The 23,047-nt window shown below is 41.2% G+C and overlaps 1 protein-coding gene across 1 annotated transcript in view; it reads left to right on the plus strand.

Moving 5' to 3' along the window:
• Nucleotides 1–23,047, plus strand: part of SLC9A9 (solute carrier family 9 member A9) — a 626,265-nt gene that overhangs the window by 136,864 nt on the left and 466,354 nt on the right. Inside the window, exon 5 of the mRNA XM_002716580.6 lies at nucleotides 22,713–22,828. Coding sequence (XP_002716626.3) covers nucleotides 22,713–22,828 — 116 coding nt within the window. The remainder of the gene's footprint in view (nucleotides 1–22,712; nucleotides 22,829–23,047) is intronic.

Genomic DNA, 23,047 nt, shown 5'->3' on the forward strand with positions numbered 1-23,047 from the left:
GCCTTCCTGCTAAAAAATATGTCATCCAGGGGCCGGTGCTGTGGCGAAGTGGGTAAAGACGCCACCTGCAGTGCCAGCATCCCATATGGGCGTCGGTTCAAGTCCCAGCTGCTCTGCTTCTGATCCAGCTCTCTGCTATGGCCTGGGAAAGCAGTAGAAGATGGCCCAAGCCCTTGGGCCCCTGCACACATGAGGGAGACCCAGAAGAAGCTCCTGGCTCCTGGCTTTGGATCGGCATAGCTCTGGCTGTTGCAGCCATCTGGGGAGTGAACCAGCAGATGGAAGACCTCTCTCTCTCTCTCTCTCTCTCTCTCTCTCTCTCTCTGCCTCTTCTTCTCTCTGTGTAACTCTGACTTTCAAATAAATAAATAAATCTTTAAAAAAAAAAGAAAAATTTTCATCCTTTGGATGCACATGAACAATGTAACAGTCTCATGCTCCAACTCACCAGCGACCCATACAGCTGGTGTGGAGGTCCTGTGCATCACCACCCTGGCCTCTGGATAGACTTAAATTTGAAGCGATGGCAGGCTTGATCCCTCCTCCCAGAACACCTGGTTTTAGAAGTGAGCTTCCCCCTCCTTTGTGTGCAGAAGTCTCAACATTTTTTGTCTTGACTTTGCTTTTCGATAACACAGTTTTTTGTTTTAGAGTTTTTTTTTCTCATTATTGGTTTGTTGATTTCTAAAAGCAATTTTTGTTCCATCAATCACACACCTAGAGAGACATATTATTTTTATCACATAAAGAAGGCAGATGCTGCAACTCAGAGCAGATTTATGTGTTGTTGGGTTTATTTATCTGTGGGGCATCAGAACTAAATCAGCCTGCTGGGTTGGCTAGAGACAAGTGAAGAGGAGAGTAATCTTCAGACTATAGTCAGGAGACTGAGGTGGGAAAAATGACAATTTGAAAGTTGGACAGAAAGCAGGGGAAGCATAAGTCCTAGTCACACTGGTGGTGCAGGATGAAGATTACACTGGAATACATTTTTATATGAAATGGAAAGTTAGGTGACAGCCAAATTATTGTTGATCTGAGCTCTGCTTGTACTCAGTGAATATTAAAGTAGTAATTATCGGAAATAATTGAGCCTTCAGAATAGAAAGTGGATAAACAGAAATTGGTCTTGGAAAATGTAGCACAGAGACCAATTAGTGGCCACTGAATACCTAATTGGCTAAAAATTAAAAAAAAAAAAAAAATTGGAAGCAACTGGGGAGTGAAAAGAAAATGTCACCAGACCCCAGGGAAGGCAAACAACAGGGAAAAGAAAGTCAAAGCTAGAGAACCTGTGACCAAGGAGTCACATGTGACTTCTGTCGCAGAGACGCTGAGGAGCCAGGTGTTTGGTACAGCGGCTTGCCCCTAGGCTATGCTATTGATGTTTATTGATCATGAAGACTCATTTTTATCCTCCAGAAAAGCTGCATGGTTCAGGAGAAAGAGGAGCATTACTACATTTTAGGCCTAGCAAAATTGCAATGTGACAGCCCTCTCCCCGACCCATCAAACTCTTCAATGCTTCCCTTCATTCACTTAAAAAAATTGTGTAAGATTTTTTTTTCTTTAAAGCCATTATTAAAATAGTACTTTTGTCTTAGACACTGACTCATTAGAATATTGAAATGGAAAGTCAAAGCTTCTGTTAGCACAGTAAGAATGTTATGCGGGAGGGCAGTCCCTCCCTCATTTGTCTCTGTTAGGTGTCCCTGGGACCCTCAGTGTCCAAGCAACTCTCTCCCCCTCTCTGAGCTGTTGCTGCAAGGCTCCTGTTCTTCTTACTCCCCGCCTCCCTCTCCTTAGCTGAGCCTTACAATCCCTGCCATCCCTGAATCTCTGCCTTACTTCCAGCCAAGGCCAGGGTGAGGGACGGGCTCTGTTATAAAGTCCTGGCTGGGCGAAGGGAGCTCAAGGGAGATGTGGCTGAGGGCTAAGTTCCCTGTCTGCATAGCTCCAGCAGAATGAGGTCTCTCTGCCACCCTGGGTGAAGTGGACAGCACTCACCCCCTTCTGTCCCCCCCGTCTGTCTTCCCCTCCACTCTCTTTTCACTACCTCCCCGGAAGTTATCTACCTGCACCTGCTACAGCATTGGCCCCACCAGCCTTTCAGAATAAATGATTGGAAAAGTTTCCACTTTTCAGTGCTTCTTTATACTGTGGCACAATGGAGATTAAGGCACAGAAAGGTCCAGGAGGACTTCCTCTGTCTGCCCGGTCCAGGGACTTCTTTCTCGGCTCATTTGTGTATCTCCCCCTTCCATACGCCGTGAGGACCAGGCCCGTGATTGTAGTGATCAGGGGTTGTGAGAGGGAAGCTGGAAGGAGTCTTCCAAAAAGAGATCACTTTCAGGTACAAATCTCAGATCTGTTCATCTGGGTTTGGTTATTTTCACTAAGGAAAGGCTTAAGGAAACCTCTTAAGCACTGAACTGTACACTGGCCCTAACTGGAAGATGTTAAATAAGTCCTTTGCTTCCGAAACTGGACTTACAAATGAGATTCCCATGTGGGAACCGGAGACAGCATTTTCAGGGCTGTGCCATTTCCCCTTGAAGGCTGTTTGCTTCCTTTCTGACCAGCAGATGAAGCAGGGAGAGGGTGTTGAGCACAGAGAGACATTGTTGCAATAGAAGGTAGAGAAGGGCATGGGATGCTGGGCTCTTTACAAGTACTCAGGGTATGGCAGGATGCCCCAAGCCTGGGAGATTTTTCCAGGAAGCAGCATTGGCAGGAAAGCCTGGTTTTCTGACATTTCTGTATGTCTGGGTTGAAATTTAAAAAAAATAGAAAAACTTCTGCACCTGCTCATTTGTTCTTTGCTCAACGAGTGAGGCTGGAGGTGTTGACAGCCAACTGTAACCTCCTCATGGGCTCCCAGCCTCACAGTGCTGGCCCTGACTTTGACTGCCAGGAAAAAAACAGAAAAGAAAAACCCTGGGCCTACATGGAAATCTGTTTTGCTTTTTTGAGATTATTTGCTGTGTCTATAGCTGCAAGTATAAGGCTCTTGGAATATTTGCTTCATGCTTTCAGTAAAGAACTCAAATGTGTGTGTGTGTGTGTATAGTGTATATATGTCTGTGTATACATATGAATATATGTGTGTGTAGTGTATATATATGATGTATGCATATATACATATACAGGTATACTATGAATCGATTCAGCATTTTAGAGCCAAAATAAACTTTTAATTCCACTTTTCCATGAACTTGTTTGAACAAGTACTCTTATACACACACACACAAGGCTAAGTCAACATTTTTGTGGAAAGTAGAGTTTAAAGTGTAAGCTTATTTGTGTGGAAAAATTTCGGAAATCCATGCACTTTTTTCCCATCATATGCACTTTCCATGTATACACCTTGTATACATGGATTTCAAATTTTTTGCAACAAGTTAAACTTATCTTGTGATTCTATTTTCCATGGTAATTTTTTAAAGATTTTTTTTATTTGAAAGTCAAGAGTTACACAGAGAGAGGAGAGGCAGAGAGAGAGAGAGAGAGAGAGAGGTCTTCCATCCGATGGTTCACTCCCCAGTTGGCCACAATGGCTGGAGCTGCACTGATCTGAAGCCAGGGACCAGGAGCTTCTTCCAGGTCTTCCACACGGGTGCAGGGCCCCAAGCACTTGGGCCATCTTCTACTGCTTTCCTAGGCTATAGCAGAGAGCTGGATTTTAAGTGGAGCAGGCAGGTCTTGAACCGGTGTCCATATGGGATGCCACCACTTCAGGCCAAGGCGTTAACCCACTGTGCCACAGCGCTGGCCCCATCTGTAGTCATTTTGAAGCATCCTCAGATATGTGTGTGTAAGTGTATATATGTATAGTATATAGATAAATTTAAATAGGTACACATATATATTTAAATTGAATATCTCTATGTAATAGATCTTAAATAGTATGAGATGTATATCATACAAATGTCTCTTTGTATCTATATATCTATCCTCATATATGGCTACATATATTTATATACAGTATCAGAATGTTTACAAATGTCAACAGGCTTGGTTTAGGACATTTATTTGGAAGTCTTTAAAAAATGCTGCCAGCAATTAAGGTTAGGAATTACAGACAGAATAAAAGTAGATTAGTTATTTAATTGAATGAGAGCAAAATAGATTATTTAATTGAATAATTAATAGGTATCTACTCACTTGTAGGAGTAACAGTGGGAGCTGTTTCCTAGGGGGAAGCTACAAGGGGTCTCTATGTACCATTGATTTTCTGATTTAAAGTTTGTTTCTTTATATAGGGCTACAAAAATAATCAGTATGTTTGATCTGCCATATGTGTTGAGAATGAAGAATGAAGGGTAATATCTCAGATTGGAAGACAATAGGCATTGTGTAGAACTGGAGTAGGTCAATCTATAGGTCAATACTACTACCAGAATATTGGTCTTTTTTATTTTTCCAATTTTAATTAATATAAGTGGGATAGATTTCATGTGTTTTATAGGTTCAATTCTAAGAGGATAACCATGTTTCTCTCTCTCCCTTTATCTCTTCCTCAAGCCCCCTCCTTCCTAGCCAACCTTTTTTAAATTTTTGCAAAAACATAATTTCAATTCACTCTGTAACCACAGGCTTAATGCACCACTGACCATTATATTCAACAAGTAAAAAGTAGAAAAACCACAATTCCACAGGAGTATAAATAAGAGATAAAGAAAAAGTCAAATCACAGGATGTCCATTTCATTCTTATACCTTTTTTGTATTTTATATATATAGATATAGTATTTTATATATATATATATATATATAAATTTTACAGGCAGAGTTAGTGAGAGAGAGACAGAGACAGAGAGAAAGGTCTTCCTTCTGTTGGTTCACCCCCCAGATGGCTGCTATGGCTGGTGCGCTGCGCTGATCTGAAGCCAGGAGCCAGGCACCCCTTCCTGGTCTCCCATGTGGGTGCAGGGGCTCAAGTACTTGGGCCATCCTCCACAGCCTTCCTGGGCCACAGCAGAGAACTGGACTGGAAGAGGAGCAACCGGGACAAAACCGGCGCCCCAACCAGGACTAGAACCTGGAGTGCCAGCGCTGCAGGCGGAGGGTTAGCCTAGTGAGCTGCAGTGCTGGCCTGCATTTTATATTAACTACCTATATTTTTATATTCTATATTAACTACATATGATATTTGCCTTTTTAAGACTGGATTATTTCACTTAGTCTAATGGTTTCTAGTTACATCCATTTTGTTGCCAAAGACAGGATTTCATTCTTTTTTAATGGCTGAATAGTATTCTATAGTGTATATATACCACATTTTCTTTATCCAGTCATCAGTTAATAGACATCTGGGTTGATTGCAAATCTTAGCTATTGTGAATTGAGCGCAGTAAACATGGAGGTACAAATAACTCTCTAATATGCTAATTTCTTTTCATGTGGGTAAATTCCCAAGAGTGGGATCATTGGGTCATATGGTAGTTCTACTTTGAGATGTTGAGGAATCTCCATACTGTCTTCCATAATGGTTGTACTAGTTTACATTCCCTCCAACAGTGTATTAGTACCTTTTCCCCCACATCCTTGTGAGCATTTATTGTTTTCTGATTTTTTTGATGATACCCATTCCAAACAGGGTGAGGTGAACCCTCATTGTGGTTTTGATTTGCATTTCCCTGATGCTAGTGCACCTGGGCATTTTTTCATGTGTCCTTTGGCCATTTCCATTCCATACTTTAAAAAATGCTTGTCCATGTCTTTTGCCCATTTCTTCCCTGGATTGTTTGTTTTCTTGTTGAATTATTTTAGGTCTTAATAGATCCTAGAAATTAATTCTCTATCAGTTGCATAGTTTGCAAATATTTTCTCCCATTCTGTTGGTTACCTTTTTTAAAATAAATATTGTTCACTTATTATGGGCATGGTATTTTTTTAAAGATTTATTTATTTATTCTTTGTAATACAGAGTTACAGAGAGGCAGAGGCAGGGAGAGAGGTCTTCCAACCACTGGTTCCCTCCCCAGCTGGCCACAATGGCTGGAGCTGTGCTGATCTGAAGCCAGGAACCAGGAGCTTCTTCCAGGTCTCCCACATGGGTGCAGGGGACCAAGGACTTGGGCCATCTTCCATTGCTTTTCCAGGCCATAGCAGAGAGCTGGATCATAAGTGGAGCAGCTGTATCTCAAACTGGTGCCCATATGGGATGCTGGCACTGCAGGCGGCAGCTTCACCCGTTATACCACAGTGCTGCCCCTGGCTACCTCTTCACTTTGTTCATTGTTTCCTTTGCAGTGCAGAAGCTTCTTAACTTGCTGTAATCCCATTTATCTAATTTTTCTTTTATTGCCTATGCTTCTGGGATCTTTTCCAAGAAGTCTTTGCCTATGCCAATGTATTACAGAGTTTCCCTGATTTTTTTCTCGGGTATTTTGATGGCATTAGGTCATGGATTTAGATCATTGACCCACTGTGAGTTGGTTTTTGTATAAGGTGTAAGGTGGGGGTCTTGCTTCATATTTTTGCATGAATAGATCCAATTTTCCAAACACTGTTTGTTGAAGAGACTGCCCTTTATCCAGGGTTTGATTTTAGCTCATTTGTCAAAGACTAGCTGGTTGTAGATGTATGAATTAATTTCTGGGGTTTCTGTTCTGTTCCACTGGTCTACATGTCTATTATTATGTCAGTACCAGTCCGTTTTGATTATAACTGCCCCGTATTATGTCTTGAAATATGGTACTGTGGTGCCTCTGGATTTGTTTTTTATTGTTTAAGATTGCTTTAGCTATTTTTGGTCACTTTTGTTTCCATATGAATTTTAGCACTTTTTTCTAGATCTGAGATGAATGTCCTTGGTATTTTGATTGAGAATGTATTGAATTTGTAAATTACTTTTGGTAGTATGGACATTTTTATGATATTAATTCTTTCAATCCACTAACATGGAAGATTTTTCCCTTTTTTGTGTCTTCTTCTATTTCCTTCTTTAATGTTTTGTAATTTTCATTGTGGAGATCTTTTAAATCCTTGGTTAAATTTATTCCAATATATTTACATTTTTAGTAGCTATTGTGAGTTGTACTGCTATTACAAGTTCTTTCTCAGCCATGGCATTGTTTGTATATACAAGGCTATTAATTTTCAAATGTTGATTTTATATCCTGCAACTTCATCAAACCCTTTTATGAGTGCCAGTAGTCTCTTAGTGGAGTCTTTTGGTTCCCTTATATATAGGATCATGTCATCTGCAAACAGAGATAATTTGACTTCCTCATTTCCAATTTGTATCCCTTTGATTTCTTTTTCTTGCCTATTGGCTCTGGCTAAAACTTCCAGAGCTATATTGCATATCAGTGGTGAATGTGGGCATCCTTGTCTGGTTCTGGATCTTAGTGGAAATGCTTTTCTCCATTCACTATTATTATGACTGTGAGTTTGTCATAAATTGCCTTGATTGTGTTATCTTCCTTCTATACCCAGTTTGCTTAAGTTTTTTTTTTATCATGAAAGGATGTTGTATTTAATCAAATGCTCAGATGCTTTCTCTGCATCTATTGAGATAATTATGTTTATTATTTTTCAGTTTGTTAATGTGATATATCATGTTTATTTATTTGCATATGTTGAGTCATCCCTGCATACCAAGGATAAATCTCACTTGGACCAGGTGTGTTCTTTTTAATTTATCAAAACAATTCTCAAGCTATGACACAGCATCTGTTACATTCTTGGCACTGTGCTAGGTGCTGAAACTATGAAGAGTAACATGTGCTACTTGCACTGGGGCACCCACAGCCTAGTTAAAACAAGTGAACAAAAGTTCCGGAGCAACATGATAAATTGTCTCTAATACTGAATCAAAGATAGAAGGAAGGAGGAAAAGCACCACCTTGCAGGATGCAAAAAAAAGGCAAACAGGTGGAAGTGGCTTGCCAAAGACATTGGTTCCTGAATTGAAACTTGGAGAATGTGTGGGACTATTGAAAGTGGACATAGAAGGCTGGGGATGAACAGAGGAGGCAGAGAATATTTCTTGAGAAGCAAACAGCAAGTGTAGAGGCATAAAGATAGTGAACATGTCTTTTCATTATCCCTGCATATTGTCCAACAAGGAAGATCTCGCACGTAGTTGGTTATATTTTGTTTTCAAGTAAAAATATGGAGTCTGGTGTTTCTCCAGCAACCAATCTTCCACATCATTGTTAGGAATCTCACCATCTCCCTGTAAAGAAAACTAACAGAAAGTCAAATAAAACATTGAGTAGATTTATCAAGGCAAAGACAATTAAAAGTGAGTTCCCAAACTCTACCTTTGTAATGAATTCCTCCCATCTCTGAAACTCCCTGCTTGGGAGCTAAGTAATGTAGTGGTGCTGTGTGACTTCATTTGTGTTTTTAATAAAAATGCAAGAAGAGGGGATTTTTTTTTTTACCCAAATAAAAAGAGAGTTTCAGTTGACCATTTATCTTATCATGAGGTACATCATTCCTGTGCATTTGGTGCCATGATCTCCTACACCCCATTTGTGTCCCCAAGGAATGGAGGTTACTTGAGGGAGATGAGATCCTGTCCCATAGATCTTAGGAGATAGAAGATAGAAAGTTTCCCAGCCAACTTCTTTCTTTCTTTTTTTTTTTTTCATTTCCTGAAAGAGACGGATTAACTTTTTTTTTTTTATTTAACAGGTAGAGTTAAAGACAGAAAGACAGAGAGACAGAGAGAAAGGTCTTCCTTCCACTGGTTCACTCCCCAAGTGGCCGCTATGGCCGGCGCTGTGCCGTTCTGAAGCCAGGAGCCAGGTGCCTCCTCCTGGTCTCCCATGCAGGTGCAGGAGCCCAAACACTTGGGCCATCCTCCACTGCACTCTCAGGCCACAGCAGAGAGCTGGACTGGAAGAGGAGCAGCTGGGACTAGAACCTGGTGCCCATATTTGATGCCAGCGCCGCAGGGGGAGGATTAACCAAATGAACCACGACACTGGCCTCTCCAGCCAACTTCAAAGACTTGTTTGAGCAAGGAAAATATGGGCCATTTATCTCCCATAGAATACAGATGTCAACGATCGTAGCTCTTAATAAGTGTGTGAGGCATCCTATGAAGAAGCAAACACTGAGGCAGGTGTTTGGCTTTAGTGGTTAAGCCACTGCCAGGGACACCAGCATCCCATATCACATTTCCCGAGTTTGAGTTCCAGCTTTGCTTCCAATTCCAGCTTTCCTCTGATGTGCACTCTGGGAGGCAACAGGTGACGGCTCAAGTACTTGGGTCCCTGACGCCCACATGGGAGACCTGGATTGGATTCTGTGACCCTGGCGCTGCAGCCTAGCCTTGTCCTTTCTGGTGTGGGCATTTCTCTCTCTCTCTCTCTCTCTCTCTCTCTCTCTCTCTGCAACTCTGCCTTTCAAATAAATAAAACAAATCTTTTTAAATTTTTTATTTTTTAAAAAGATTTATTTTACTTATTTGAAAAACAGAGTTACAGAGAGAGGTAGAAATACAGAGAGAGGTCTTCTATCTGCTGGTTCACTCCCCAGATGGCCGCAACGGCTGGGGCTGCACTGATCTGAAGCCAGGAGCCAGGAGCTTCCTCCAGGTTTCCCACGTGGGTGCAGGGGCCCAAGGACCTGGTACATCCCCCACTGCTTTCCCAGGCCATAGCAGAGAGCTGGATTGGAAGAGGAGCAAACGGGACTCGAACCGGCGCCCATATGGGATGTCAGCGCCTCAGGCCAGGGCTTTAACCTGCAAAGCCACAACGCTGGTCCCAATCTTTTTTTTTTTTTTCTCCTTTTCTTTTCTTTTTTTCCTTTTTTTTTTAAAGAATGAATCATTATCCTCTCTATAGATTACTCATGCGATGCTTAACTTGCTCCAGGGAAGGAAGTTCATTCTCTCCCACGATGGTCCATTCCCACAGCGTTCTTGGAGCAGTTCTCAAAAGGCTAATCTGACTCTTCGTAAGACTCAGTCTTCCCCACCCCACCCCTCTATTCCCTGTCTTTATGGAACAATACAGCTTAAATATTCTTTCTCTTTCTTATGAAAACTTCTAGTTTCAAATTCTGAAGGTTTTCTTGATCTTTTCCCAGGCAACAAATACAGCTTTTCCACTCTTACTCATCTAAAATATTTCTAATCCTTTGCAACCTTAGGAGACATTTTCCAGGGGGTGTTGTGGACAAGAAGCTGTGCAAACTGAAATCTGACCAATGCTGAATACAGTGGCATTTGTATGCCCAAAGGTCTGCACAATATGTTTCTCTCGATGCAGGCTTTTCCTCCATCACTTCTCTTGCCATTAAATCTGGCTTCTCTTATCTTATACTCTTGTTATTTTACTGGTCCTTGGGGGTTTTGTGTTGTGTTTTTACTATTTTCCTTATGTAGGTGAGCAAGCCTGTTAAGCTATTTCTGACTTGATGAGGAGCTTGCCTTTACTGCCTTTGGTTGGATACTTGTTCACTCTCTTTAGAGAAACTTGAGATTGGGTGGCATAATGTTAGGAGAGGTGGTCACCTGGCACATACCTGCAACAAAGCCACCCACATTCTCAAGACCTATTATGAAGAATTAATAATTTAAAATTTATCTCCTCCCTGAGGTCTTGTCAGTTTTCTGTAGTGAAATAAGATAAAAACATAATGCTTCTGTGTTGGAAACAACTTGTTAAAGACTTCACTTGACAGCTCCCAAACTGGAGCATTTCTCAACTCACTGATGCTTTGAGGGACATGGTTAATGTTAAGTGGGCTTTCATGTTTTAAAAGTGGCAGCCAGAAAATCTAAAGGACTCCTTGAGACACTCTGCAGTGATTCTCTAGTAACAACACAAAAGCAAGGTCAGTATCATGCCCATCTTGTAGACAAGGAAATTGAGAAAAAAAAGGAGATGCATGAGTTACCTACAGTCAAAGAGCTGGACTTTCCAGTGACAGAGACACTAAGTACATTGAATGATAACAGTCTGCTTCTTTCTGTCTTACTCCAATAGATTGCCCATTATCTTTTTTTTTTTTTTTTTTTAAGTTTTATTTGAAAGCTAGTGTTACAGCGAGGCAGAGGAAGAGACAGAGAGAGAGGTCTTCCATCTGCTGATTCACTCCCCAAATGGCCACTCTGAAACCAGGAGCCAGGAGCTTCCTCTGGGTCTCCCATGTGGTTGTAGGGACCCAAGGACTTGGACAATATTCTACTGCTTTCCCAGGCACATTAGCAGGGAGCTGGATCAGAAGTGGAACAGCAGGGACTCGAACCGGTGCCCCTATGGGATGCAGGCACTGCAAGCGGCAGCTTTACCCACTAAGCCACGGTGCCATCCCCCCATTATCTTTAAAAAAAACCTCTGTGTATGGTCATGGTGCTAGGCATATAGTAGGCATTCAATTAAAATGTATTTTATCGATTAATAAATGATTAGTTTTCTTATCTGAACCTTATTTTTATCATGTAAAAGTCATCCATTCTTTTTAGGCAGTATCTATTCTTTTTTTAGTGTCCTTAAAAGTCAAATCAAGCTTCATAATAGCAGGTGCTTTATTTTCCAAAGGAATGGAGTTGTTAAGAAATCAAATCACCCGTTATTGGTCCATCTGTAGATGGTTCATGCCACCAGGTTCTGTTTTATAGCTGAATACAAAGTCTCTTCAAGTCAGATTAGATGGGGACTTGTGGAACTATGTTCATCTCAGTCCAGTGCCTCGAAGTATAAATCCAGTCCATATATCAAATTCATGGGGTTGGTGGACAGGGAGTAAGGGCATAAACGAGAGTAAGATATATCATTTTCCTGGTGTTTGGTCAGCAATGTTTCCATAGATACATGTAGATCTAGCTCTACAGTCTGGCCAGTTAGTATTATGTCAGGGACACTTAAGAATAACAAGATTTAGCAAACCAAGTTACTTTCTTAAACGGATACTTGTGTTGCTGGGTGATGTGCAACAGATCAGTGATTGCGAAGTTCAGGATCTATAAAGGAATCATTACATTACCCAAGTAAATGTTTTCTTATTCTGTTGTTCTCTAGAGCAATTTGGTAGTGTTTTCCATATTTGATTACTGGCTAAGTTAGCAGAGAAGTCTACAAGAAGAGTCTGTCTGCTCTGAAAAGTGATTGGAATTACAAAAGAAATTCACTTTACAACTTCAAAGGAATTTCAAGTACTGAGTTGTATTACATATATCACAAGCAAAAACAGGCCATTTGAAACTCCCTATTGTAGATTTAAAGGGTTTCAAAAATATATTGACATGGTTGAAAATGAAGAGTCGGGGCAAGGAATTGATGTTTGATTTTCATCATTCACAAGATAAATTGTCCATTCTATCTTGTCACTAATAATGGCACTATGTTTTGAAGCCATCAATCAGAGAGTAAATAGTGTAACCTCTTAATTTGAGATAAATATGTTTAAAACATTACATTATTTATGAGCTTGCTGCTCCCTGGAAAATTGATCTTATTGTGGAAAATACAGAAAGTTACATTTTCTTGTGATTTATATTATGTTATAATCAACACTTGGGTGTAGGGTTCCAAGTGGTTCAGTTGAAGAATGTAGGAAAGGCCTTAGAGAATATGAAGGAGGCTGGAAAACAGTTCTGTGAGTTATAGCTTAGGGGATTGTTATTCAAATCACGGATTTTGTTCCCTCTGCTGCAATCCTGGGTAGCAAGAAGTCTTTGGAAATGGCCAACTCAATGAAATCTTAGGAGAAAACTGAAATCCAGGCCTCATTTGTTACTCGTCAGGTGTTCTGTGACTTTGACCAAGACCTTAACCTGTTTGGATCTTGGTTTCTATATTTTTAGAATAAAACATGTAAACAGAATGATTTCTAAGGTATTCTTCCCAATTCCATCTAAACATCCCCAATTCCAGGCAGTGTTTCAGTTTCCCACTTGAGGAAAATGGCCGAGTCCAGGCTTCAGGATGGGGTACAGGCCTCTGAGTCTGCTGCAGCAATTACTTTATCTGGGAAAGAAGAAGAATGGACCTTGATTTTGTGCTTCTCCCAGGAAGGATGAGAGAAATGAAGTAATGATCACATGTGTTTTTAAATATGACCAAGGACCAAGTATGCACGCACAGGCTGACAGATCCTCTTCTTCTGCTTTTACATGGCTGAATTTCATATAGGATTCCTTGCTTGTTATTCCTCAAATATTATATGTACATATAGATATACATGCATTGCTTATGAGTGTATCTATATATATATATATATATGTGGGTATATGCATATACATATTTATGCTGCTAATCAAAGCTTCAGAGTTGATATAACTCAGCTCAGAGCAAAGAAACCTGTTCTTTTATTTAACCAGCACATATGTCTCCAGAGCTTTTGACTACTTAAAATGAGAAGTGTGAGGATTCCCTTTACTACTTTTGAAAATTCGGTAGAGCTTGGCAGTGACCCCATCGGATATGTGGAAACCATAGCAATCATCTCCCTTTTCCCATGCATCTGGGAAGGTGGATCTCGGTGAAGGAAGCCCATCTCTAAAGAACAACAGATGAAAGGGATAAGGAAAGTCAGCTGCCTTTCACATCTTGGGTAGCACACTTCACAGCCTCTCCCCCACTCCTTCTATATTTTCTTCTAGCAGGAGCTCCAAATTGCAGCAGCAAGAGCACCTTGAATGCCCACAAGCAATTTATAATAGTGCAGTTCAGTAGTAGTCCCGCATCCACAAATCCACTAGGAGACCAAGACACCAAACAGTGGGTAGTGAGTGCGTAGCTACATGATGACATGTTTATTTTTTCAAATATTTAAGTATTCATTTGAAAGACGAGTGAGAGAGAGAGAGAGAGAGAATCTTCCACTCACTGGTTCACTCCCCAGATGACCACAGTGGCCAGGGTTAGGGCTGGCTGAAGCCAGGAACCAGGAGCCCCATCCAGGAATTCTGGATATGGGCAGGGGCCATCTTCCACTACTTTTCCAGGTGACTAGCAGGGAGCTGGATTGGAAGCAGAGGAGCCAGTACCAAAACCAGTGCTCGCATGGAATGTCAACGTCACAGCCAGTATCTTAACCCACTGGGCTCCAGGACCTGTTTTCATTTCATTGAGGACAAGCTCTATTTGTGCATTCATAGTGCTGCCCTTTAAGCAGATTTCCATGAGGGCCCACATGGAAATAGCTGAGCTATTTGGCTTAGTTAACAGCATCTTCCTTTAGAATGCTCTACTCGCCGGCGCCGCGGCTCACTAGGCTAATCCTCCGCCTAGCGGCACCGGCACACCGGGTTCTAGTCCCGGTCGGGGCGCCGGATTCTTTCCCGGTTGCCCCTCTTCCAGGCCAGCCCTCTGCTGTGGCCAGGGAGTGCAGTGGAGGATGGCCCAGGTGCTTGGGCCCTGCACCCCATGGGAGACCAGGAAAAGCACCTGGCTCCTGGCTCCTGCCATCGGATCAGCGCGGTGCGCCGGCCGCGGCGGCCATTGGAGGGTGAACCAACGGCAAAGGAAGACCTTTCTCTCTGTCTCTCTCTCTCACTGTCCACTCTGCCTGTCAAAAAAAAAAAAAAATGCTCTACTCAAAACATGATGAGAGAAGGTGAAAGACTCCGGGAATAGAGAAATGTGGTAAGCTAAGCTTGAGAACTTTAGGGTCCACACACCCAAGGCTGACTAGTTCTGCATGGTAGGTGGTCATTTGGGGTGCATGGCAGTAAGTATGGCAGAGTCCCCCACTGCCTTTCTTGTCCCTCTCAGGCTTCTTCCCTGGGTGTCCTTCAGAGAGTGACTAAGTTAGGCTACGCTGGATGCAGGATCTGGGCCATCATGCCCCTAGATGGTAGATATGACAGACTCCCAAGTTTATGCTTATGTGTAGTTGGTTCATTTTTGAGTAGATTTCTACCTCCCACTGCATTTCAACTTTGAGATTTATGCCCACTCCATATTCATTCCTGGGATTTATATTACATTTCCCCCAAGAACCTTGAATCACTTCACAGAAGGGAGGTTTGAGTCCCTGCAGGCAACTGTGTAAGTTGCTATAACAGCAAGAATTTGCACAAAAATGCACATATGAGTGGAGCCTCCCAAAGGGCCTCAGAAAGTGGTAAGAAAGCCGCAGAGTATATGAAAAGTAGATTCACTTAACTTTATCCTAAGCATCTCACCATCCCAGAGCCTGGGACCTCAGTCCTTATTAAAGAGCAGTGTATTTCATCACAGCCTTCTGTGTGCAGTCTTTTCCTAAGACATGGTGGTCAGGGCTAGATCTTAGGTAGCCAGGTATAAACCTGTTTTGATAGGAAATCACGGAAGCACAGTGCTCTCTGTACTCCCTATAAGCTAAGTTACTCTAACCTTGGATAACTGCTCCTATTATGATATGACATCAAAAACATTCTACCAGGAGCAAAGAACATAGTAGTCGATAAACCTCATCTCTGTCACTTGTTCAGTTTCCTTGTTTATATAATCAATAAGAATCATAATGACAGCTCAACTTGTATGTGTGTGTGTAAAGATTTAAAAACATGTAATGTACACTAATATGCTGTTTGGCACAGAGTAGGTTTACATATTTTTATTCCTATTACAGTCTTCTTAAATTTTCATGACCAGAGAGCACCCTTCCCAATAACAGGTTGGTACTGTGAAAACCATGGAGCAGTTGACTGCAAAGAACAGAGTAGAGACCAATGATAAAACTCAGAGCACACAGTTGTTTGGGTGATGGCCCTTGGAATAAAAACACTGGGGTGGACAAATGTCCTGGTACAGAACTTTCCATCTTCAATATATTCACTTGTGCTGTTTATAAGGAACCCTCCCCTCATTGTTCCCCATCTTCCTACTTTCTCTAGCCCACTCACTAGCCAGCCTCCTCTTTCAGATAAGAGACAAAAACATGGATGCAACCTTCCCTTCCTCTAAAGCATGCATCCCTCCACTCTGTTCATCAGAGAGAGGTAATCCTGCAGTTTTATATCTTCTCGTTCCATTTATCTGGATAAAGGCTCACTGTCAACATAGCAAAACTGAATTTCACTGGCCCTTCCTTTTCTTTCAATGTGCCCATAACCCACCCAATTGACTGCTTCCTCTAGTTATTATTCTCCACAACCTTCTAGTGAAATGAAAGGAACCAAGTCTTGAGACCAGTAGGAAAAGCAGAGTGCGCCACAGGATCTTCTAGCATTGTGAGATCTGAGCACACTTGTCTACAACAGGGCTCCACAGGCTTCTTGGGCTCTCAGGGCAGAACAGATGTTACTGGGTTCTAAGGTAAAATCTGTAGGTAGAGTCACCATTCAGTTTGGGTTGCCACAAGAGGGGTTTCACTTTTCTGTCCCCTGGATTTTGTACTATTTTAACAAGAAACCAATTAGTAAGGTTTTTCAGTCTAGAAAAAGCAGAATTTCAAACACCCTCCATATAGATGCAGTATGGTGGGCTTTCTCCTAATTCAGGTAAATCTTTAGGTTTGGCAAATACATCATCTGCCTCTGAGAGCCTTTCATGAATCCCCGCGTAGCAGAGATCTGTTCCTTCTTTATGAACTGGATGTACCATGTGCTGTGCTTACGTGGGTGACTTCTTGTTCTTCCTGAGGGTGAAAAAATGTGTCTGAGTCAACTCTGAATTTTTCATAGGACTTAAGAGAGCCTGTTATGATAGTAAGTGTCATACACACATACACAAATACACATGAGCGAAACAGTGATAAAATTGTAGAATCACCTCTTTGACCACTCCAGGACTCACATGGTCCTACAAATCCTTTAAGGCCTGTATGACTCCGCCACCCAAAGTCACACTTGCCATCTCGTGCCACTAATCTTGCCAAAGCAGGGCTACCATTTTGGGCACCTGTTTATGAGAACTTACAAGATGTGAGCTTCTTCACAGCTTCTCGTCACTTCTTTGCAACCATCTCAAGTCTCAATTCAGAACTTCTTTCCTGTCTAGAGAAAAGACCTGGCTCTTCTCCTAGCCAACTTCTCAAGGGGGTGGGTTTGTTGCTTATCTCAATTTCCTCATGTTCCATGGAGCCCATCAACCGTTGTAGTCTCCTGCACTCCTAATGACCCTGTGTATAATGGCCCTCTTGAAAACATTCTTCGATATTTATTATGCCACTCTTCTTTAAATTTTATTTTTCATTTATTCATCTGAGATACAGAGAAAGGGTGGGGAGAGAAAAGTCTCATCTACGGGTACACTCTCAAAATGCTCACAGCAGCCAGGGATGGACTGTGCAGAAGCCAAGGGCCAGGAGCTCAACCCAGATCCCACATGGGTGGCAGGGACTCAGCTTGAACCATCATGATTGCCTCTAAGGGTCTGCATTAGCAGGAAGGTAGAAGTGGGAGTGGAGCCAGATTTCAAACCCAGGCACACTAATATGGGACACGGGCATCCTAACCAGTTTTTAAACTACTAGACCAATGTCTGTGTCTCTCTTATGCCCTTCTTGAAACTCCTTCTCACTTTGTCTTCCCAGGCACCACAAACGTCTCTATTGATTCTTTGTATCCTCTGCTGGCTCATGCTCTTTAAATAGGAAAGTCCCCAGGCTTCAGTCATGGGATCTCTTTTACTCTGGGTTCTCTCTGAACCTTTATCCATACTCAGGGCTGCAATAACACACAGCAGAGTATTTGCTGTCAAAAAGTCTCCTAAGCAAATTCTTCACTGTTAAACAAATCTGTTTACCCAGTAAATTGACTCACCATCTCATCAATCTAAACATCTCTAACACTGAACTCACGATTGCTTCTATAAAATAAAGTTCCCTTCTGATGTCCCCTAGCTGGTAGAAGTATACATGTGTACATGCTGTACTTTTCTCCTTAGCAATTAACTGCAATGTGGACAGAATAATAAATTATAAATGACCTCTTAAATGCAAGACAGCAATTTAAAGAAAAGCTCCTTACATGTTTTATGTAGTTACCTGTTGAATGAATGAGTTAATGTGCAAATTTATGAGTGCATGAGTAAATGAAAATGAGTGAATTTGACTAGGAGACCTTCACAGTCTCACCTAACCGAGCAGTAAGAATTTCTTTCTCCAGTAAGGTATTGCTCTTGAACGCATGCTCCAGAAAAAAGATGTGAGGTTGAAGCTATTCTTAAAGAGTGAAGATGTAAATAGGGAATGATTTGAACATATGTGTAGGAAAACATTTAGGTATAGAATTCCGAGAGCTACATACAGATCATTAGTTTCATATTCTAAATTCCCGTGTATCCTGGGTTTCCTCACCACGGAGCAAGCTCTGCATGGAGGCCTGTTTCAGATGCTTTCACAAGCAGGCCGTGGCTTTTCTAACACCTACTCGGGCTGGTCCATGCAGTGTTGTGTTCAAAGGGACAGCAGCTCTGCTTGATTATCCTTTTCCACGGATCTCTTCATAACTTGGTGAAACCTATTTCCAGAAAAAGAGGAAGAGGGGAGAAGGGGATCATCCAAGCAGTTGAGCCTTCTGGAACTTTTTTGCTTTGAAATATATTCACAACATGGCTTCAGAGGTGGAGTGTTAATAATGTGAAACATGGTCACAGCATTTAGAATAAGTATGTGCTCTGTAAACCCCCGGGGAAGCTGAGCATTGAGTTGGAGCATTTCTCCCAATGCCCTGTTCTCCAAGGCCTACTACAAAATGTTCCTGGAGGCCGGTGCCGCAGCTCACTTCGCTAATCTTCCGCCTGTAGCGCTGGCACTCTAGGTTCTAGTCCCAGCTGAGGCGCTGGATTCTGTCCCAGTTGCTCCTCTTCCAGTCCAGCTCTCTGCTATGGCCCGGGAAGGCAGTAGAGGATGGCCCAGATCCTTGAGCCCTGCACCCACATGGGAGACCAGGAGAAGCACCTGGCTCCTGGCTTTGGTTCGGCACAGTGCACCAGCCATAGCAGCCATTTGGGGGGTGAACCAATGGAAAAAGGAAGACCTTTCTCTCTGTCTCTCTCTGTCTCACTGTCTAAATCTGCCTGTCCAAAAAAAAAAAAAAAAAAAAAGTTCCTGGAAAAATGTAATTAAGATAAGTTTATTTTGGTGCAAAAAGGTTTTGAAATCCATGCATAACTTTTTTATAATATGCATTTTCCATGAACAAACACTGTGAAGAATGCTTGTATTGGAATAAGTTATGTGACTGTCATCCTGTGATGTTCTCTTTGAAACCTACTCATGGCTCTCCATCTTTATATCTTCCGTAACACCAGTAATAGCAGTAATAGACATTTATTGAAATCAGTGTTATCCAAGAGTTTGCTTTTTATTAGGCAGTTTCTACTTCTGCTCACCCCTGGGACCCAAGCTGTCACTCGCTTCAGACTGACTTCTGTGTGACATCTAACTCGGTTTTGCCATTCTCTAAGCACTGTACAAGCTAGACTTCACCAGGGTCCCTCTCCCCATCAAACCATATCTGAGCTTTTTTAAAAGAAGATATATTTATTTATTTGAAAGTCAGAGTTACACAGAGAGAGGAGAGGCAGAGAGAGAGAGAGAGAGAGAGAGAGAGAGAGGTCTTCCATCTGCTGCTTCACTCCCCAGATGGCTGTAACAGCTGAAGCTGAGCTGATCCAAAGCCAGGAGGCAGGAGTTTCTTCCAGGTCTCCCATGTAGGTACAGGGGCCCAAGGACCTGGGCCATCTTCTACTGCCTTCCCAGGCCATAGCAGAGAGCAGGATCAGAAGTGGAGCATCTGAGGCTTTAGCCTTCTGCGCCACAATGCCTGCCCCCCGATCTTCTTAATGCTATCTGTGAAGTGGTGAGAGAGTGTACCCCTCTGTGAGGATGTGGTGGCTGCTTATGGCTTATTTTTTGGTCTCTCAATGCTTTTATAATTAATAGGTTTTTGTTAATAATAATGTAGCAGCAACAGCAATAGCTGCCATTTACTAGAGTGTCTGGTACATAGAAGATGCACAGTGTGTGTGGGCTGTTATAATTAGCAGTGATCATGATCATTGTTATACCAGTAATAATGACAATGACCATGATTAGCTTGTACAGCATGGTGGCCTTTTTTGTTGTTGTTGTTTCTTTGCTTTTTGGTTTTTTTATTTGGAGTAATTAAGTCATTTACATTTTTTATGAAAGAAAATTGTGTGTGTCCACCCACGTATACTTTTTCCTCCTGATTTCAGAAGCAATCCAAAAGCATTAGAGTTGGTGCTTGTGTGTGTAGACTTTGGTGTCTGCCTGAATTCAAGCCCAACTCTGTCAAAAGCTAACGTTGTGAGCTTAGGGCAGTTACTTAACCTGAGTCATTGTTTACTCACTTGTAACGAGGAATAGTTATAGTTCCTCACTCATAGAATTCTGGGGATTAAATGACATTCGTATTTGCTTTTATTATGGTTATCATTTTAAAAGAACTGGGAAAATGCAGAAGAGCAAAAATTAAGAGGCTTACATTTAATTCTGTTATATAACCATTATTAACAATGGACTATTTGCTTCTAGTTTCTTCTGTTTATATGAGTATTTATATTTATATAGATTATTAGCTATTAATTTGTTTTAATAGCTTACTTTTTTGTGCACAGTATAAATTATTTTTATGTATCACTTTATAATTTGTTTTATCACTTTACTTGTCTTGGTCCAATATATATTCTTGTATATAGCTTTAATAGTTGTATATTAGTCCATCATATGTATGTTTTCTAATTTATTCTTTGGAAGTGTAGTTTGTCTTGAAATTTTCACCATTATAACTACTAGTAATGTGAAATAACCTGAATACACATCTTTTGGTACATATTTGATTAAGGTATAAGTTAGTAGTAAACCATTTACTAAGCTATAGAATACTTTCAAAATTAATAATTTTAAAATAAATTGTCAAATTGGCTCCCATAGAACTTTAAGTTCATTTACAACCAACCATGATATAAAAGCTTTTGAGTTTCCTTGCATCTTGCCAAGCCTTATCTATTTTAATAGTTTCTACACAATATGGAGCAAATCATTTTAATTCTGGGCTGTGCATTCCTAGCTTGTAAAACTAACTCATGGTTATAGAATTCAGAAAAGTAGCCATAGATCATAAAGTCTCTACTGGTTCCAGAGCCTGGAATCAGTTTTCTCATCTGTAAAATTCAAATAATAGTGCCATACAGGATCAATGTGTTGATTGAATGAGTTAAAACATATGAAAAAAGTAGAAATTGTAAGCAAATGTTTTTTGCTGTTTTGATCATTGTTAGCAGTAATAATGAACCTGCTGAGAATTTACTATGTGATGAGATTTACAATGTGACACAAAATGTTATTAGCTCAGTTAATCCTTACAATAATCTTTAGGCAATTATTGTTATCTCTACCATATAAATAAGGATATTGAAAGTTAGAAAGTTTCAGCAATACCCTAAAACCATATAGCCATATAGCCTGGATTATTTATTTATTTATTTAATTTATTTGACAGGTAGAGTTATAGATAATGAGAGAGAGACAGAGAGAAAGGTCTTCCTTCCTTTGGTTCACTCTCCAAATGGCCACCATGGCCGGCGCTGCGCCGATCCGAAGCCAGGAGCCAGGTGCTTCTTCCTGGTCTCTCATGTTGGTGCAGGGGCCCAAGCACCTGGGCCATCCTTCACTGCCCTGCTGGGCAACAGCAGAGAGCTGGACTGGAAGAGGAGCAACCAGGACTAGAACCCGGCACCCATATGGGATGCCGGCGCCGCAGGCAGAGGATTAACCTAGTGAGCCACGGCGCCGGCCTCAGAGCCTGGATTTAAACACAGTTGTATATGAAGTATTCTTTCATGGAAGTATTTTCTCAACAGAATTTGAAAATCTGCATTGCTGTTGAAAGTGGAATTTCTAATTTCTAATTATTAACCTTTTAACCATGTTCACAACCTCAGAACATTATTCAAAAAACTATCATTAAATGCATGTGAGTGTTTAAATATCCACCTATTAGTGTGATTGCCTGTAGTTTCCTTGGACTCTTAACAATCCTTAGATTATATTGTGGTCCAGTCCATCAATCTGAATGTCTTCTACTAGGATTTTGGCAATGATCAACTAATCAATTAAGTCATTCAATATCATTTTAGGACTATAGAGTGGCAAACAGCAACCCAGACTATTTGCATTCTATGGTATGGAAGGTTATAAGGCCTTTCATAAACACCATAAAAATAATAGTCTTCCTTGCAGAATCAAAACAAAGGCATTTCAGTGTTTATTCCCAACAGTTTGTGGATGTTTCGCATGCTGTAACCGAGCACTGATTCTCCTCCCAGTGTGAAAGTGTTCTGGCACCAGGAGTAGGAGACTCATCTCTTGTAACGTGATTGATTGACTGAGTGCCCTGTGAATGGCCGATCTCCTTCTCTTGGCAGTGACAGGCTTGAAATTTGAAGTCTTTTCAGACACCCCCAGCAGACAAAATGCAGAAAATGGCAAAACAATTCATTTAGAGATGTCAGCCCGGTGGCAGTATGTATGGGCATGATTTGCTGGGCCATATTTGACAGATTATTTTTTATCTCCTTGAGATTTATTTTGTCTTCATTGAAACACACCATATGATGTTCTGTGACCTTCTTCCAGGTGAATGAATCGTGGCATTTGGTGAGAGTGTCTATCGTAACCCAGTGATTATCGTGCACTCAGGGGTAGCCTGGCCATGAGTTGTCAAGTTGGCAGTAATTTGTATATGCCACTTACTCAGAGGCACGTTAGAATGTTTGCTGTGATGGCGTGCGTTTACTCAGGATTCATCTTGATGTCTGAAGATTTTATTTTTCTCTTCAACAGGTTAATCGTGTATGGCTTTGTGAAAGCCATGATATATGCCGGCCAATTGAAAAATGGAGACTTTCATTTCACTGACTGTTTATTTTTTGGTTCATTGATGTCCGCTACTGATCCAGGTAATTGCTCAAATAATACGCTTCCTTCTCTTTAAGAATCAAGCATTTAAATTGAATGTTTCTGCAGAGACCGTCCCCTGAGTCTCCATAATAATAAATCTTTACTCCTCTTCATTTGTAGTTGACACCAAAAAAAAAAAAAAAAAAAAAGGAAAAGGAAAAGAAACTGGTGAACACTGATAGTTCTCAAGGAAGTGATCAGAAAGCAAATTTAGTAAT

The sequence above is a fragment of the Oryctolagus cuniculus genome, chromosome 4, assembly GCF_051225735.1.
Source record: "Oryctolagus cuniculus isolate XC-2025 breed Fujian yellow rabbit chromosome 4, ASM5122573v1, whole genome shotgun sequence".
Classification (NCBI taxonomy): Eukaryota; Metazoa; Chordata; class Mammalia; order Lagomorpha; family Leporidae; genus Oryctolagus; species Oryctolagus cuniculus.